This window comes from Hemiscyllium ocellatum, chromosome 8 (genome assembly GCF_020745735.1).
Source record: "Hemiscyllium ocellatum isolate sHemOce1 chromosome 8, sHemOce1.pat.X.cur, whole genome shotgun sequence".
Lineage (NCBI taxonomy): Eukaryota > Metazoa > Chordata > Chondrichthyes > Orectolobiformes > Hemiscylliidae > Hemiscyllium > Hemiscyllium ocellatum.
The window spans coordinates 71806630-71824952 of record NC_083408.1 but is presented as its reverse complement, the minus strand read 5'-3'; the positions used below and the strand labels follow the sequence as shown (position 1 = coordinate 71824952).

Genomic DNA, 18323 nt, shown 5'->3' with positions numbered 1-18323 from the left:
CAACATTATGGCAGTCCCAATCCATGTTTGGAAAGTTAAAATCCCCTACCATACCCACCCTATTACTCTTACAGATAGCTGAGATCTCCTTACAAGTTTGTTTCTCAATTTCCCTCTGACTATTCGGGGGTCTATAATACAATCCCAATAAGGTGATCATCCCTTTCTTATTTCTCAGTTCCACCCAAATAACTTCCCTGGATGTATTTCCAGGAATATCCTCCCTCAGCACAGCTGTAATGCTATCCCTTATCAAAAATGCCACCCACCTCCTCTCTTGCCTCCCTATCTATCCTTCCTGTAGCATTTGTATCCTGGAACATTAAGCTGCCAGTCCTGCCCATCCCTGAGCCATGCTTCTGTAATTGCTATGATATCCCAGTCCCAAACCATGCCCTGAGTTCATCTGCCTTCCCCATTAGGCCCCTTGCATTGAAGAAAGGCTTATGCCCGAAACGTCGAATCTCCTGTTCCTTGGATGCTGCCTGACCTGCTGCGCTTTTCCAGCAACACATTTTCAGCCCTTGCATTGAAATAAATGCACTTTAATTTATTAGTTCAACTTGTCCCTGCTTGCTCTGACTGGTTGACTCTCTTCAGTTCTCAACTGTAAAAGTCTCAGATTGATTTCTTTCCTCACCACCCCCCACCTTACTAGCTTAAATCCTCCCGAGCAGCTCTAGCAAATCTCCCTAACAGTATATTCGTCCCCTTCCAATTCAGGTGCAATCTGTACTTCTTGTACAGGTCACTCCTATCGCAAAAGAGATTCCATTGATCCAAAAATGTGAATCCTTCTCCCATACACCAGCTCCTCAGCCATGCATTCATCTGCTCTATCCTCCTATTCCAGCCCTCACTCGCTTGTAGCTGTGGGAGTAATCCAGATATTACAACCTTTGAGGACCTCCTCTTTAAATTCCTGCCTAACTCTCTGTAATCACTCTTCAGAATCTCAACCTTTCGTCTTCCAATGTCATTGGTTCCAATGTGGACAATGACCTCTGGCTGGCCCCTCTCCCCCTTGAGAACATTCTGCACCCTCTCTGAGACATCCTTGATCCTGGCACCAGGGAAACATCACACCATTCTGATTTTTCACTGCTGGCCACAGAAACGTCTAATTGTACCTCGGACTAGAGAATCTCCTAACACAATTGATCTCTTGGAACCCAACATACCCCTCATTGCATTAGAGTCTGGCTCAATACCAGAAACTTGGCTGTTCGTGCTACGTTCCCCTCAGAATCCATCACCCCCTACATTTTCCAAAACTGCATACTTGTTTGAAATGGGTATAGCCACAGAACACACCTGCACTAGGTGCCTATCTCTCTTACCTTTCCTGGAGTTAAGCCATCTATGTGACTGTATCTGAGACTTTAACCACCGCCTCCCCCTCCCCCCCCCCCCCCCATCTTCCTATAACAGCCATCAATCACATACTGTTGCTGTTGCAAATTCCTCATTGTTTCTAACTGTCTCTCCATATTCTATTTTCTTTTTCTTAGTTATTGTTGTCCTCCTTCGCAGAACTCCAAAATGCTCCCAGTCATCTGATTTACCATTTTTGTTGAGCAACTTCATAGGCGTCTTCCGTTAATCTAACACAATCGTTGATTTCTTTATTTAGCCATAGTTGGTACATTCTTCTTGCTGATATTTTGTGCATTAAATGAATGCCTTTTTCTTCTAAACTATACATTGGTTCCTTAAAAGTCAGATATTTTTTGTCTACCATCATACCTTTTAATGTAGTTTCCAAATTCACTACAGCTGACTTTGGGCTTCAACACTACATACCCATTCGTTCTCCATATTCCTTGTTTACCTGAGAGAGTAAAAATCTGTCTTTCTCAGCATTAACTATATTCAATGAGGGGACATCCACAATTCTACAGAAATAGAGAATTCCAAAGATTCACAGCCCTGAGCCAGGCTATTTATTTTAAAATAAATTAACCTAAAACATGTAACAACTTAATACCACAAATCTGATGAGCCTCAAGTAAAAGATTAAAGTAACTGTCAACTAGCAGCAATTCATACTAAATAATTTTTAGGCTGTGCAAGGAACAAAATGTCTGTTAGGTATCATAAGAGACTTTATTAGATGCATAATGGACATAGCTATTTCAAAAGCCACAACCATGCATTCAATTTTCTGCTGTATCATGAGTATTTTTGCACTACTTTTTCTTCCAGTTTAAGTCTGACAACAGAGATGATGCAGACCTTATAGCATTCCCTGGAGAAATCTAATATTAAGCATTCCAGTTACCTTGGTACTTAAAGTAAAATAACAGCTTTTAAAATTAAAGTAGTTTTATTGTCTACTTCTAAGGGCAATTATAGCCAACAATATTTTTTGTGGAGCCACATATAGAAAGGCTTATGCTAAGATTTCACTGAAGTTTGAAAGCAATTTTACCCTTTGCTTTACAGAATTTTCAATATCTAACTTCAACAAACCCTTGTTATGCATTTACCACACCTTAAAGGCCCTGCTCTCACACTAATCTGAGTTCTCTAACTGCAAGTGTTTACTATCGCCAGGACCTTCTGTTTCCCATTGCAAGTGCCATATTTAGTGTTGTGCTATGCATCAGTCAAACAATGCTAGCCAGGAACATTCCTTCTATGATTAAAGGAAAAGCCCTTTACAGTAGATGTAATGAGAAGGAGACAAAGAAGGAGAGCTTCTGAGAACACATTAGTGACACTTTGGGGAAAATTCAGTCTGTTGTCTTTCTGTTGACAATAAGTGGTCATGGAAACTTCAACCCTGTGATTACAAAAACATTAAGTCTGTGAAACTAATCATAAATAATGAACTAGGTTATAATACATTTAAGAAGACAATGAAAAATGAAGGATCCAAAGACCTGCCTGCCACCCATCTTTGATCTTCTGATTGAAAATCCCATATTCATATCTTATACCATACCCATAAGCAGCCAAGCCCAGTGTTGCCATGGAATCAAGGAAACAGGCTGTTGGAAGAGTAAAAGCAAAAAATCAATTCATATCACTTATAAATGGTAATGATTAGATCAGTAAAAATTCACATATGAATGTCTTGCCTCAACTAAATTGTAAGCATTAACTTCAAATCTTTTCTGTCATGCCTCTATGGTTACTTATTTAAATATGGTCTTGTTAATTTTCTGATGAAACTAGCACTCATGAACATAAAGTGTTTTCAGATTACAAAACTATACCACAGAGTTCCATAGTTCATGTTAATCAGATACTTACAGCATCAGCCACACATAATGTAAAAGGAAATAATTTGTCATTTTCTTAAAAACTTTTACAGAAATTTGAAATGTTCCATTTCTGTAGAAACTTGTTGTTCTGCATTTGTTTTCCTTTCCAGCCAACCCAGAAATTCTGCTAATTATGCAGAATAGCAATGCGCACAGCAAAACAATTATATAACTTAACATGAAGGCCCCCTGCTTCACAGGTTGAGTCATTTACCCTGACCTCAGTATAGTATTAGCCATTTCCTTCACTATTACACACTTTTGATTCCAGCTGGTTAGCAACAGTCAATAAGTACCCCTTGGTCAGAATCTTGCAGCCACTGCTTCAGCATTTCATTTGCTGAAAAGCATTAAAGATGGAGCGAGATGTTCTTGACATTGAGACTGTCTCGCCAGATGTTTTGTCCAATTCTGACATCAATCTCACCACAGCCCATGTTATTCAGACCCCAATAATATTTCACCCTATGTATTTTTTTAATACAAGGGGTATTTGGGATAATGGCGGTAGTTTGCATCCTAGGCCAGTACAAATATACGCAAGTGGGGTTAATGCTGGAGGAATGAACCTCACTAGTTGTTCTTTAGGACTGGGGGCTGCAGGCTGGGGTGATGATAATCATGATGTTGGGGACAGCAGTATCTGCATGGAGGAGGGTAACAGTAAAGCATGAAAAGGAACAGTCTTGCAGACGTGGAGCTAATTCATGGTCCAGAGTATTATGATTTCAAGGGAAGATACCGTGAATGACCACACTTGGCATGGTCAACTCATACAGGCTGGGTGGAAAAGGTGGCCAGTTGCAGACTCATGTACAGTCTTGGGTGGGGACCCGGGGAGGTGTGAAGTCTATTGCATTTACAAGAAGAGTTACCAGGAAAGGGATTTGGATGTTTGGGGGCTCACTGAAATGCTGAAGCAGTGGCTGCAAGATTCTGACCAAGGGGTACTTACTGACTGTTGCTAACCAGCTGGAATCAAAAGTGTGTAATAGTGAAGGAAATGGCTAATACTATACTGAGGTCAGGGTAAATGACTCAACCTGTGAAGCAGGGGGCCTTCATGTTAGGGATAATTAATGTTAGGGCTTTTAAAGGGAAATATTATTGCTTACAATCCCATGTACTTCACAGGACATAGAACTATGATACCTCTAATACCTGGCTATCCTAATGCACTGTTCTTGTCTTTGTGTTGTACCTCCCTGCCACAGACATTGCTGAACAATACATTCACATTTAAATTTTTGATATGAAGGCTGTAAAAAATAGGAATGTTGTACAAGGGAGGCAGGGAGATGAACAACCAGATGTAAGGTGGAATCAGTGAAATTGATTTTTAATAATGCAAAATTATGCACAGTGTATTGTTATACATACCTCTAAAGTGGCTTCAATAAGCCTTCTTTTTCCTTTCCCTACCTCTATGTCTTAGTTATTTCTTGGTTCCACAGCTGGGATAGCCAACTTGTCCATGGAGGTAGCCAGATAGCTACATGATTTGCTACTGTAGTTTCTGGGCAATGAGTGCCACTGGGTCGCACATACTTGTATTCCAGTTAATTTCCAATCTATGCATGTCAATGAAGTCACTGACTGCCAACACCATAAGTTCTCCCTGTTTCATTGGTCTTCAAATGGCACTACTGGCCACCCCTGCAGAATTTGGATATGGCACTGACCCAGGTAGTGACCTGAGAACAGGCTTCCAGAGGCTGGTAGTGTGGCCTCCTTTGCTGTTGTTGCCTCCTTCTGGAAAGAGGACTGCTCTCCTCTGAACCACCCCCTCAACCAAAAGCTTCAGATCTATCTGTCAATCATGGTGCCATTTTCACCTTCTTCAACATGTTTAGATCTTTGACTAAGCAGGGCAGGTTTGGAATGCTTGTGCTCGTCCGAGTGGCCTTTTAAAAACGGCAGGGGTGCAAAAAATGATAGTCTTTGTTGGATATCTGCTGAATGTTGAGCTATTCTGGGAACAGCGTGTGGTAAAGTGGGGCTGAAATTAGACATGCCTGATGCCATGAGGCAGACTATAATAAGGTGAGCTGACGGGATAATGCAAGATAATCCATGAAGCTTCATGGTAGAAATCCCTCAAAAAAACTGGAAGCAACTTGACTTAGCCAAATACACACAAGATTCAGCCCTTTGTGACTTCCAAGCTGCAGTATATTTTTCTAGGATGTGATGTCTTACCTGCAAGCCTTCCTAAACCTCCATTACCAAGCCCAGCATCATCTTCAATTTCCTCCAGTTCTTCAATATCTAAGCCCAGCTGATGTAAACAGAATGCAATAAAATTAAAATTGTTTCCAATTCAAGTTTTCATATTTCAAACTGCATGTTAGCTAACTCTAGCCATAAAATATCAATTACAGGTCTCCCTTCTTTTCAATCTTTATGTTGGATACTCACTTTCAGAATTTTTTCCTTCAAAGATCCAGTTTTATTTCTACCTTCATGTTATGTAACTTTCCCAGTTTAGACTTAGTTGAAACTTTCAAATAATTCACTGTTATGTCTTTTGCTCCACGTACCTGTTACTTTGAAAGAGACCTAGAACCTTTTAAATTCAATGAATTCAAATCTGTATGAGTGTTTACTTGTTGTGATGAAACTACTGGATAAATTAGATGCAAGAACAAAACTTGGATTGATTGCTTTTTAAAAAATTTTAATAAACATGGTGGTCAGTTACTGAATCACAGTCACACGAACCTAACAGTTTTTATTTTAAACAAAAGAACAAAAGTTTATTACACAAAGGTTAATTTGAGAAAAAACGAAGGCGAGGAAGAAAAGGAAAAATAAAAGAAAAAAAAGCAGACAATGAGGACAAACCTGGGCACAGGAACCTGGACACTGCCTACTCTGCCGTTTCATTATAGACAACTGTAACCTCCAGTGGCGACCATGCTGCCTGTAGAGGGATAGCAGGTAACGATCCCCCAAGGGAGCATACTGAATTACCAGACTCTGAATCCCCCAGCTTCGCTGTTATTATCTACAGCTCTTAGAAACAAAATGCAGGCATGGACTAAGAATATCCCAAGTCATCATCATTGAATGTGTCATCTGCTCGAGCAAGACTAGTGTTCAGAAAGAATGACAAAGGGTCCTGGATACAGAGGAAGTTGGGGATAGACAGCAATCACTGAGAATGAAAATCAGAACATTGGAGGGAAATCTAAGAGACAATGATAGACCTATGCACCATTAAGCATGAGAGGCCAGACAGCACCTAATTGAAACTGGCTTCCAACACAAATGAGACATATTTGGATTTCTTTTTGTCAGTTTATTTTCTGTTGGTTATATGGTGAGCCTCCTCTGCTCAAACTACAGATCATGTGGGCATCCTTATTTCTGCACTCCTTGAACTTTTCTGCTAGTGAATAATTTATTTATTTAGTTTATTTATTCATATGAATGTATGGGTGGTAACTTTGGCTAATTCTACCTTAAAGTATTAAAGGGTCCTCTTCCATGCAAGAGAAAGCAGCAGTCAGTGTGACAGGGCAGTAACATCACATGGCATTTAGTTTATGTGGCTTTTAAGGATTCAGTCAGAATGTGATATCAAAGTGTTGTACAGTGCACTCCTTGAAGATAGACAGTAGGTTGGAGGCAATCCTGAGGTGCTTCCTTTTCATCATCCATCTTCAGTTAACCTTAACATTTCAGAGGGCACACAGACTGCTGAATTACCCAGAAATGCTTAAGCATCCTTATTCTGAGAGGGTCAAAACTTTTGCAGCCTCTCTCAGCAGGTCACAGAGCAATGAGAAAGAATAGAGATGTGAACTTCCCACTGTACATGTCCCAGCCTTGAATGGCTGTGTGCTTCCTTGAAAAGCTGAAAGGGAGAATAAAATGTTACCGCTGGAAATGAGTTGAATCATCACTGATGCTGTGCCCTCATTCACAGGCTAGGTGTAAGTCTGAATGACCCTACATAGGGCAGGGCCCTACCTCAATCCCTGCACATTGATTTTAGCGTCAGTGGTGTCCACATTAATGTACAATACCTTGAATGCTGTTGTGAAACTTGAAAGGTTCAGAAAATATTTACAAGAATGTTGCTAGGGTTGGAGAATTTGAGCTATAGGGAGAGTTTGAATAGGCTGGGGCTGTTTTCCCTGGAACATCGGAGGCTGAGGGGTGACCTTATCGAGACTTATAAAATCATGAGGGGCATGGATATGGCGAATAGACAATGTCTTTTCCTTGGGTGGGGGACTGCAGAACTAGAGGGCCTAGGTTTAGGGTGAGAGGAACAAGATAAAAGAGACGTAAGGGGCAATTATTTCATGCAGAAGGTGTTGCGTGTATGGAATGGGCTGCCAGAGGAAGTGATGGAGGCAACATTTAAAAAGCATTAGGATGGGTATATGAATAGGGAGGGTTTAGAGGGATATGGGCCCGGTGCTGGCAGGTGGGATGAGATTAGGTTGAGATATCTGATCGGCATGGACGAGTTGGACTGAAGGGTCTGTTTCCATGCTGTACGTGTCTATGATTCTATGACTGTAACTATGTGCTCATTCAAGGACCATGACATTCAAGTCTGAGGTCAAACACCCAGTTGCTTATGAGAGGATCAATGCCTGGCCATTAAACGTCTTTCATCCTTGGCATGTATGAAGTGGATAATCATCTCTCAATGACAAAGATATTGTGTTATGTACTATTGTAGACATTTTAAGAGTGTAAGTGAAGATATATTTACAAAAAGAAATTGTTGACAATGTCTCTTGTGTCACCTATGTGCACTGAGCAGGTTTTTTTCTTCTTTCTGCATCTAAGTGCAGCCTCAGCTTCTGTTATATGGGTTGACAAACCCTGCTCTGTAGTTGGTCCTGTTAACCTGGAAGACTTGACCTGAGTAGTTGGGCCTAGAGGGTCCAGGCCTGTTGGGAATGTCCTGTCCTGATACAGATTTACCATTCCTACTGGGAATGTCCTGCCAGATACAAGTTTACAATTCTTGGCTTGAACTTGTGCAGGTTTTAAGCATCACAAGCAGGGGTGAAGTGTCCCGAGAGGAAGCTTATTGCAGTATATAGCTCTTCCTCCTTCTCAGCAGCTAACATCACTACTAAGCACCACCGACTGGAGTGATGGAGTACAAGTTTATGCATATTTCTGGAAGACATTGCGTATACTGGACCAGGGTCTTCATGATGTTGGTCAGCCTGTCCATGGAGGCAATCACTGCATGATTGCCAAGCTAGCACAGCATTGATAGTGCTGGTGAACTTCTCCATTTGTTGAATCTGACGAACCTGCCTAAGGCTCCTGGGACTCTGTGCTCTGACAAAGTCATTTAATGGTCAAGACCATGGAATAGTCTGTGCATGTATTGCCTGATCTTTGGCAGCCTGCTAAGTATCAGAGACTTGAGCATTTCTTCCTTGACTAGAAACATGCCAGTGACTGGCTCAACAGATTATATTCCCAATTCTAACACAGAATAAGCACTCACTGAGCAGAAAGTCTGATCTGATGGAAGGTGCAGAACCTTGCTGATACATCCTCTAAGGGTTGAGTGTCTTCCTCCTCAGATATGAAAGTGGAGCTAAAGGTTTCCAGTGCTGGCTTCATTCTCATGGTGGTTATCTGGGTCTGACTACTGTCTGCAAAATGGTAGAGAGGGAATTAGTTATGTAAAATGGCTGAAAGCTGATCGGGACAAGAATGAGTTACACTGGCGAGGTCAGTGAAGCATAGCGCAACAAAGCTTACTCATTTGCTTGCTCATGGAGATTTTGTTGCCTCAAAATGAATGCTCAACCACTTCTCCAGCCAGCTGCAGAATGTTTCTTCATATAAGGCAGTGAGTTTACTGTTTGTTACCCTGCTGCCGATCTTTGCTGTCTCTGCTTGATAATGACACTTTTTTTTCTGGAATGAGAGAGAGGGAAGATTGATTATGTTAGAAGTGAATGGGGCAGGCTTTAGCGGTGGTGCAGGGTAAGAGTAACAAGGAAGCTCAGAGGGCAGGAAGGGCTAATATTTTGGGAGGGTGAGGTGGCTGAGAGTTGATGAATGTGAAGGTTGCAATTCCATGAGCCTTGGTGAAAGATGTTTGCAGTGGCAAAGTTCAAGTGAGTAGTGGTGATCCTGTGAGTGTGAAGCAGCAGAGAGAAGATAACAGTATGTAACCTTGAGTGATGCAGAAGGCCATTCACCTTCTTCACTCACTGCTAGACATTTGTTTTAACCTTAGCAACTGACTGTCCTGGGCTTCCACCTCAGGCCAGGCTGGCTGTGTCCAGTGGTGTGGTCTCCTTTGCCAGATAGCAGGAGAACAACTAGGAGAAAGTGAGGACTGGAGATCAGAGTTGAGAGTGTGGTGCTGGGAAAGCACAGTAGGTTAGGCAGCATCCGAGGAGCAGGAGAATTGACATTTTGGGTATAAGCCCTTCATCAGGAACTGCCTTTCTTAAAGCCATCCTGTGTATGAACACCTCTTGGTGCCTGTCATTAAGTCGAGGAGGTAACTTGCCTTTCTGAGCTATGTTATTTGGGATATGAGTGCAGGACTGGAACAGTAAAAACAGCTCATGGCTTGCAGCATCTGAAGTGCTGTGCAGCTGGGGTTTAAATATGCTGCTAGTGGTAAGAACATCACAAAGTGCCAGCACTTCTGCCTCTTCTTCCACATAATCCACAAGCAGGCACTGTAGAGGCTGGATGCCCAAAAGTAATGAAAGTCAAAAGTGAAGGATTACATGAAAAAAGTCAACATGGGCTATTGTAGGATGTCTGTCGTGGAACTCACCAAACACAAACAGGCAAAAAATGGAAACATGCAGGCTGTTGTCTTGAACCAACAACTCAACAGCACGTTTCATCTTCTCCTAAAGTACATGGACAATCTCAGTGCAATATTAATTTGACATGGCTGATGTGATCACCTGATGTACAAGCTGCAACTCAAAATCTTGACTGTTTGTGACTATGGAAACTCTAGTCAAATCATGGAGCGATAATAACATCTTGAGGATGATACCTTGGAGTTACACATGTTTTCCAGAAAGGCATTGTACAGGTTAAGGAAAATGACAGGAAAAGTATGCCGACAATCATGATCCATTGTTTCACAAATCATCACAAAATGTACAACTGTAAAAACTCCCAATGAATCACTGAAATGACCAATTTACTTGACTGCCATGCAGAACACAAGCAAATGACATCAGGTTGCTTTAGTAACAGAAAATAACTCTATTTACTGATATAGACTTAATTTTAACAAGGATGTGAAAATAAAGGATTTCTAATTTATGTAACTTGAACTATACCCCTTTGAAATCCTAAATATACACACAGTCACAATTAAGACAGCCAAAAGGCAAGTGTTTTAACATCAAAAATTACAGATGTAAAAATAACAAAGACAGAGTAAAAAAATCCAAAGATCTAAAGTCCACAGGTTGTCACATCTTGCTGGAAATCAAGCCCTGCTATTGCCTGAGTTGTCACACAAGTCAAAAATGTTCAAAACTGCACAAAATTTACCAATGTAAATGACTGTTAGATCTGGGTTTATAGAAAGCATGGACTAGATTTCTATGCTTAAAAAATTCCACTCATTACAAATAATTCAACTCTAGCAACAGGTAAACAATTAGGAACCACTGACATATTACTCTGCTAATTAAAACTCTAACCCCATGTAAACTCCCCCTCTTATACGTGCGGAGACAAGGAAGCAAAAACATGGGTGTTATGGACAGAGGGAAAGGCTAGGAAGCTAGTTTAGTTATTTCTGTTCACAAAGTTCATATGATTCTGTGCAGATCAGAATGTTTCTTTCTTGGTTGTTCTTCTCTGAGGTGCTTACACTGTTTTACAAAAGACGCAGGGTGGCTGGTTAACTGAGAAAAGATCTCTGATTTATAGATTGAAAGTCGCAGTTCACAGGAACTGCTGAAATGAAGATTAATTGATTTTTTTTGGCTTCAAGTGGCTTTTGTTGCAGAGAACAGAGTGAACTCCTGAGCTGATGGAGATCTAATATAATTTCTAACTCTTGTTCACAGACCCAAATTATTCAGCTAGCTGAAAACCAATCACAATCTTTCTGTCTTTTCACACTTGGGGAAAGAGATATGAATGTGTTCTGTTTGCAGGTTCTGCAGATTTTTCTCCTCTACTGCTCTTGGCATTTATAGAGTCATAGAGATGTACAACATGGAAACAGACCCTTCGGTCCAACTCATCTATGCCGACTAGATATCCTAAATTAATCTAGTCCCATTTGACAACACTTGGTCCATATCCCTCTAAGCTCTTCCTATCCATATACCCATCCAGATGCCATTTTAATGTTGTAATTATACCCACCTCCATCATTTCCCCTTTTAGCTCATTCCATACACACACCACCCTTTGCGTGAAAAAGTTGCACCTTAGGACCCTTTTAAATCTTTTCCCTCTCATTCTAAACCTTTGCCTTCTAGTTCTGGACTCCCACAACCCTGGGAAAAGATCTTGTTTATTTACCCTATCCATGCCTTACAACTTTTTAATACTTTGTGGCTCAATCAATTAGAGGGCTATTGTCAGGCACAACTTGAAAACCTCTGGGTGCTGTTTCGTCTCAAATTCTGTTTCTCATTGCTTCCAAACAGCAACATTGTATTGTATGGATCAAAAATATACGGAACACTTCATTTTCAAGTTGCAAAACTCTCCTGCTATTTCAGTTACAGCAGTCCAACTTCCCTTTCAGTTTATTGTTCCAAAAGAGAAGATATGTTGTCTTGTAATAACTGTGACAATTGCTGGTTCTCAAAACTATACAAAATAAGTAAAAATTAGTCTGACTAACCTGGTACATTGCTTCATCACAAGAACTTTCTATACCTAGATTAATCATCGTATTTTGCAGGGTGCGGCCTATGTAGAACTCCAGAGATAGATAATAAATTCGCTAAGGAAAATAAATCAGCATTTGTTATTCTGCATAGGTAACTACAAATTGTACAAATCACTAAATAGCAATTGAAAAATCATAAACTTTGCATTATATTTGCAATACATTTCATAGAGTCATACAGGATTGAAGACCATTTATCCATTGTGCTGTACTGATTCTTTGAAAGGGCTATCTAATTAGTCAGCCAACACTGCTCTTTCCCTGTAGCCCTGCCATTTCTTTTTTCCATTCCAAGTATGCATCCAATGATACTGGATGCTACTACTGAATCTGCTTTCACCACCCTTTTAGGAGTGTATTCCATTGCTGAAAAAAGTCCCCCCTCCCCATCACCATCTGCTCATTATAGCTATGTTCTCTTCCATCTAGCTTTGAACATTTCAATTAGACTATAGTCTAAAAATTAGGGTCAGGCCATTCTGCAGACATGTTAGGATGCACTCCTACACATAAAGGATGGTAGAGGTTTAGAACTCTCTTCCACAAATGACAAACACCACCTAAGAAAAAGACCTTGGCTATTCACTTCTCTATGGTCCTCAAAATTCAAACCTTTATTAGGCCATCCTTCAATCTCCTACACTCCAAATGATAAAAGTTCCCACCAGTGCAGTCTGTCTTCCTTATAACTCCATACCTCAAGATAACATTCTGGTAAATATTTTCTGCACCCTCTCCAATTTAATAATATCCTTCCTATAGCAGGGCAACCAAAACAGTACACAGTACTCGAAAAATGTGTTTCAGGGAACACCTTCGGGACACCCGGACCAACCAACCCAACTTTCTCCTCACCAATGTCCTGTACAACCACATGATGTCCTAACTCTGATACACAAAGATCTGAGCAATGAATGCAAACGTGCAAAACGCTTTCTTAACCATCCTGTCTACCTGTGACACAAACTTCAAAGAATTACATACCTGAACCCTAGGTCCCTCTGTTCTGCAAAACTACTCAGGGCCCTACCTTAATTGTATAAGTACTTTCTTTGTTTGTATTCTCATATCCAATCACTCACATTTATCCAGATTAAATGCTATCTGCCACTCCTCAGCCCACTGACCCAAATGATCAAAATCTCTTTATAACCTTAAATAACTTTCTTCGCTGTCACCAAATTCATCAATGTTGATGTCATCTGCAAACTAACTAATCATACCTCCTATATTCTCATTCAAATCATTTATATAAATGACAAACAAAAATTGACCCAGTACTGATCTCTCAAAAAAAAACAACCTCCCACTACCACTCTCTGTCTCCTAGCATCAAGATTTGGAGGTGACGGTGTTGGACTGGGGTGTACAAAGTTAAAAATCACAGAACACCAGGTTATAGTCCAAAAGGTTTAATTGGAAGTACTAGCTTTTGGAGTAATGCTGCTTCATCAGGTGGTTCTACAACCACTTGATGAAGGAGCAGCGCTCCGAAAGTTAGTGCTTCCGATTAAATCTGTTGGGGCTATAACCTGGTGATGTGTGATTTCCTACTATCAACTCAATTTTGTATCCAATTGGCAAGCTGTCCCTGCATCCCACATGATCTAACTTTACTGACCAGTTGGCCATGCGGAACCTTGTTAAAGGCCTTACTAATGCCAGGCTAAAAGCAGCTATCTAGTCTAACCCCATCTCCTTGTAGGTAAGGGTATCTCAAATATGCATTAAAATATTTTTAAAAATGTTTTCAGTGTGTTGGCTTCTGTCAACCTTTCGTGCAATGAATTCTGACCTCAGAACTTGTTGGATGAAAATAACCCAATTCTCTTCAAATCCTTCCACCAATTACTTTAAAAGAAGCTCTTGCTTAATGACTACTCTGCAAACAGAAATAAGTTTCTTTCAATCCATTCTAATCAAGCTGCTCAAAAATATATGCATCTCAATTAAACTTCTTCTCAGCCTCTGCTGTTTCAAAGAAAATCCTGCCTATCCAATATTTCATGATGAAAATTCTAAATTCTAGGCAAATCTTCATAGGTCTGTTAAGTATTCACTATGTGGTCACATTCTGCCTATATTGTAGAATATGCAATACTCCAGCTGTAGCTTACTAGTGTATTATATAATTCTAATGTAACTTCCCTGTTCTTTAAGTTAGGCCTCAGCCAATAAAAGAAAATATCCATATGACTTCTTGACTATTTATCTACCTGTCCTTGTCTGTATACTTGCAAAGTCCCACTACACTGCACAGAATGCTACCGCCTTTAGTTTTTCCCTCACTTTGTTTGCCATTCAAAAATACATTATCATAATTTTCTGGATTAAATCCCATTTGCCACTTTGCTGCCTACTTTACCAGTCCATTGGTATCTTTCAGCAGTATACAGCTTTCTTCTTTTTTTTAATATATTCATGCCATATGGGCACAACAAAGATGTTGGCAGGAAGAGTGTTCCAGGATTTTAAGTCAAAGACTGAAAGTATTACAATAAATGTCCAAGTCAGCATAGTGTGCAACTTGGAGATGCGGTGATCACATGCATTTTCTGCTCTTCTCCTTCTGGATGCTAGAAGTCACTGGTGTGGACAGACTTGTCAAAAGGTCACTTAGTGACAAGTTGCAGTGTATCTTGTAGATGGAACACATTGCTACAAGTACATGTGGAGGAAGTGAATGTTTATGATAGTCAACTGCATGCCAATCCAATAGGTTGTTTTATCCTGAATAGTGCTAAATGTCTTTAGTGTTGTTACAGCTTCACTCATCCAGGCACAAAACTATTCTATTACAGTCCCCTGGTTTGTGCTTTGTAGATGGTGGATAGGCTGTGCACAATCAGGGAGTGAGTGATTTTATGCAAAATTCTTAGCCTTTGACTTGCTCTTGCAGCCACAATGCAAATAAATGGTTGGTGTAGTTAAGTTTTTGGTCAGTCGTAACCCACAAATTGTTGACTGTGAGTGATTCAGTAATGACAGATACGAACATATAAATCAGAAGCAAAAGATCATTCAGGCCCTCAAGCCTACTCTGCCTTTCAGTAAATTAAGACATTCTGACTGTAACTTCAAATCCACATTCCCACCACCCCTGATAACTTTTCAATTCCATGCTTAATGAGAATCTATTAACTTCTGCCTTAAAAATATTCAAGGACGGCATCCACCACTTTTTCACAGACAGTTCCAAAGAATCAGCCCTCAATTTTTTTGGACTAATTTGTGTTAAATGGGATTTCTAAATCTTTAAATATCCTTTAGTGTCACATGCACTCCATTGTAGGAGTACAGTGAAAAGCTTTTACAATGTCTGCCTTCTAACAGCGATATCTTAGGTACAAGTACCTAGGTACAATTCTTGGATACAGCAGAGGAATAAAAGTAATTGCATTAGATTACAGAGCCAAAAAGTAAGTTAAAAGTAGGACATCATTAAAAGGTTGACATTACAGTAAAATTGGAAATTTCAAATAAACATTCCATTGTAGCAATTCAGCCCAGGACTTCCACAAGTTGTCTGACCGGCAGCGCCAGACCACAATCCAAGAGCCATCCGTGCTCCGCTCCAGGCCTGCACTCAGCTGCTCAAGGTTAGTGCCAGGGCTGCCTTCCCTGTGCCGGTCTCCGCCTGGGACTTGCTGCCCATGCGCTGTTCCCCCGGGTGCACAGCCCACATGCTGCTCCAGGGCTTGCTGCTCTGGGGATTTGGTGCTGGCAGCTGCCATTGCTCAAGTATTCGCTATCAGCGCTGTTTATTAGAAGGAAATAATTGTTCCAGAGTTCCAGATTCTCCAGAAGTGGAAACATCCTCTCCACATTTATCATTTCAAGACAATTCAGGATTTTAAATGTTTTGGTTAAGGTACCTCTTAACTCTCTGAACTCCTCTAGCTACAAGCCTGCCCATCCTTTTCTTATAAAACAATACTTTTCCAGGTATTAGTCTGCTAAACCTTATTTGAATTGTCTCTAAAACATTTACATTATTCGTTAATATTGTGTAAGGTACTCCAGGAGTGGTGTTCTCATATCTGAATATAGTTTCTAGGGTTAAAGGAAGAGTATGGAGCAAAAGTGGGATGAAGGTGCTAAGTTGGAAAATCAGTCATGATTATACAAAATAGTGGAACAGGGACAAAGGGCTGAAGGTATACTCCTGTCCTTATTTTCCATTGTTCACACCATTGCCCAGTACAACTGAAGCATAACCTCCCTACTTCTGTATACAATTCATCTCACAATAATATTCTATTATTAGCCTTCTTACTTACTTGCTGTTACGTACATACTAACCTTTTGTGATTTATGCATGAGAATAGCCAGATCCCTCTCCATCTCAAAATTCTGCAATCTCAAACCATGTCAATAGTGCTTCTATTTTATTCTTTCTACCAAAATGGACAACTTAGCATTTTTCACACATTGTACTCCATTTGCCCTATCTTTGCCCACTCACTTAACTAATCAATACATCTTTGTAACCTCATGTCCTTTGCACAGCTTATTTTCCTGTCTATCTTAGTCTCATCAGCACATTTGGCAACCACACCTTCTATCTCTTCAGCTAAGTATTTTTCAAAAATTATGAACATTTCAGGCTCTGATCCCTTTTGCACCATACTTGTTCCATCTTGTCACCCTGAAAAAGATCCTTCTACCCTTACACTATTTCCTGTTAGCCAACCAAACTTCTATTCATGTTAAATGCTAACTTCCACACCACAAATATATTTTTCCAAAATAACCTTTATCATATGCATTCAGAAAATCTCAATACAGTACATCCATCATCCCCCTTTATCCACAGCATATGTTACCTCCTCAACAACTGTGATAAGTTTGGTAAAACATGATTTCCTTTACAGAAAATCATATTGACTCTATCTCATTACCTTATCACCCAATTATAACTTCTTTAATAATACCCAACATCTTCCCTACGTTAGATGTGAAGCTACTAGCCTACAATTTATTGCTTTCTATTCCCAATTCTTTTTGTCTCCTTTCACTTCCACAGCAGCAGGGAGTTAAAATTGAAGTCATTTTGCCTCATTCAATAAGTAAAAGTTGCGATTTGCTTTTAAACCCATTATTTGTTGTTTTTTAGTAGCTGGCTCTCTTCCCATTCTGACAGTCTGCATACTTTCAGTTACACATTCCTTAATGTCTTTTCCCCACTTCTTCAGCTCTGAAAATGCCCATATTTCAGCAGTATCATTCCTGACACCATGTTTCAACTGGTCACTTGTTATAGCTCCCACATACTGCATACTTACTGCAGAGGTATAAGTTGATTACTACAGCAAACCACCCAGAAAATTTAATATAATTGCATTTCTTCAGCCACACTGGATGTTGTTTTCAAGTTATAGAACTCAATCAAGGGCAAATCCTCATTTACCTGGTTTCTCCTTTTGGTGATGTGGAACTGTTTGCAGGAAGGCTCATCACCACTACTGTCACCCATTGCTATATTTTAAACTTCCGTACAGTACTAATGGTTACTGGCAGCCCTTTACATTTCTCCCCGAGATTATGCTCATATAATGAGGATCCCTATCCATTTTTACCTTGAAGCCCCTTCTTACAATAATAAAGAATATGCCCAACTATTTAGAACAGAACCACTGGTCAAAACAGTGGTCACTGACATTGTTTTACCTTGGGATTAAATGATTAAATCTTATTAAAAGAATGGAACAGAAAAAGGACATGCACTGGGTATCATGTTGGGCTCTTGCTCGTGAAATTAGTCGTGAGAGTTTTCCCATTTATATACTGATCCTCTGCCCTGGGCGAAACAACCACGAACCCTCAGTTTTGGGGAAGCTCCTGTTTAAACTTTTGAAGGTTGTTTGTTCAACTTCGGGATGCATGTGCCGTAACGTATGACCCCAATCTACCTTGGGATCCTTATCGTAATAGTACTGCTGGGTTCGTATCCAGCGGCCCACCAGATGATCACGCACAATGTGTGCTAGCGCCAAGTAGTAATCCCTCATGGTAGCCACATTACGGTCTTTCACCAGAGTGAAGTGCAGGTGCCGATTAAATCCTAACTTTAACCCCGGAACATTTTCTAAACCGACCAATCCGCCTAAACCACGAATAGTGATCTGTTTCTTTCGCTCGCTTGCTAAGACTTGTTTTGCCAT

General features: G+C 40.2%; 1 protein-coding gene across 1 annotated transcript in view; it reads right to left on the bottom strand.

Annotated features, from left to right (window-relative positions):
• The window catches only part of LOC132818191 (glycogen phosphorylase, liver form-like), a 167607-nt gene extending 149284 nt beyond the window's left edge, over positions 1-18323 (bottom strand). Inside the window, exons 1-4 of the mRNA XM_060828968.1 lie at positions 18072-18323; positions 12112-12213; positions 5469-5547; positions 2890-2993 (exon numbers count right to left, since the gene is read on the bottom strand). Coding sequence (XP_060684951.1) covers positions 2890-2993; positions 5469-5547; positions 12112-12213; positions 18072-18323 — 537 coding nt within the window. The remainder of the gene's footprint in view (positions 1-2889; positions 2994-5468; positions 5548-12111; positions 12214-18071) is intronic.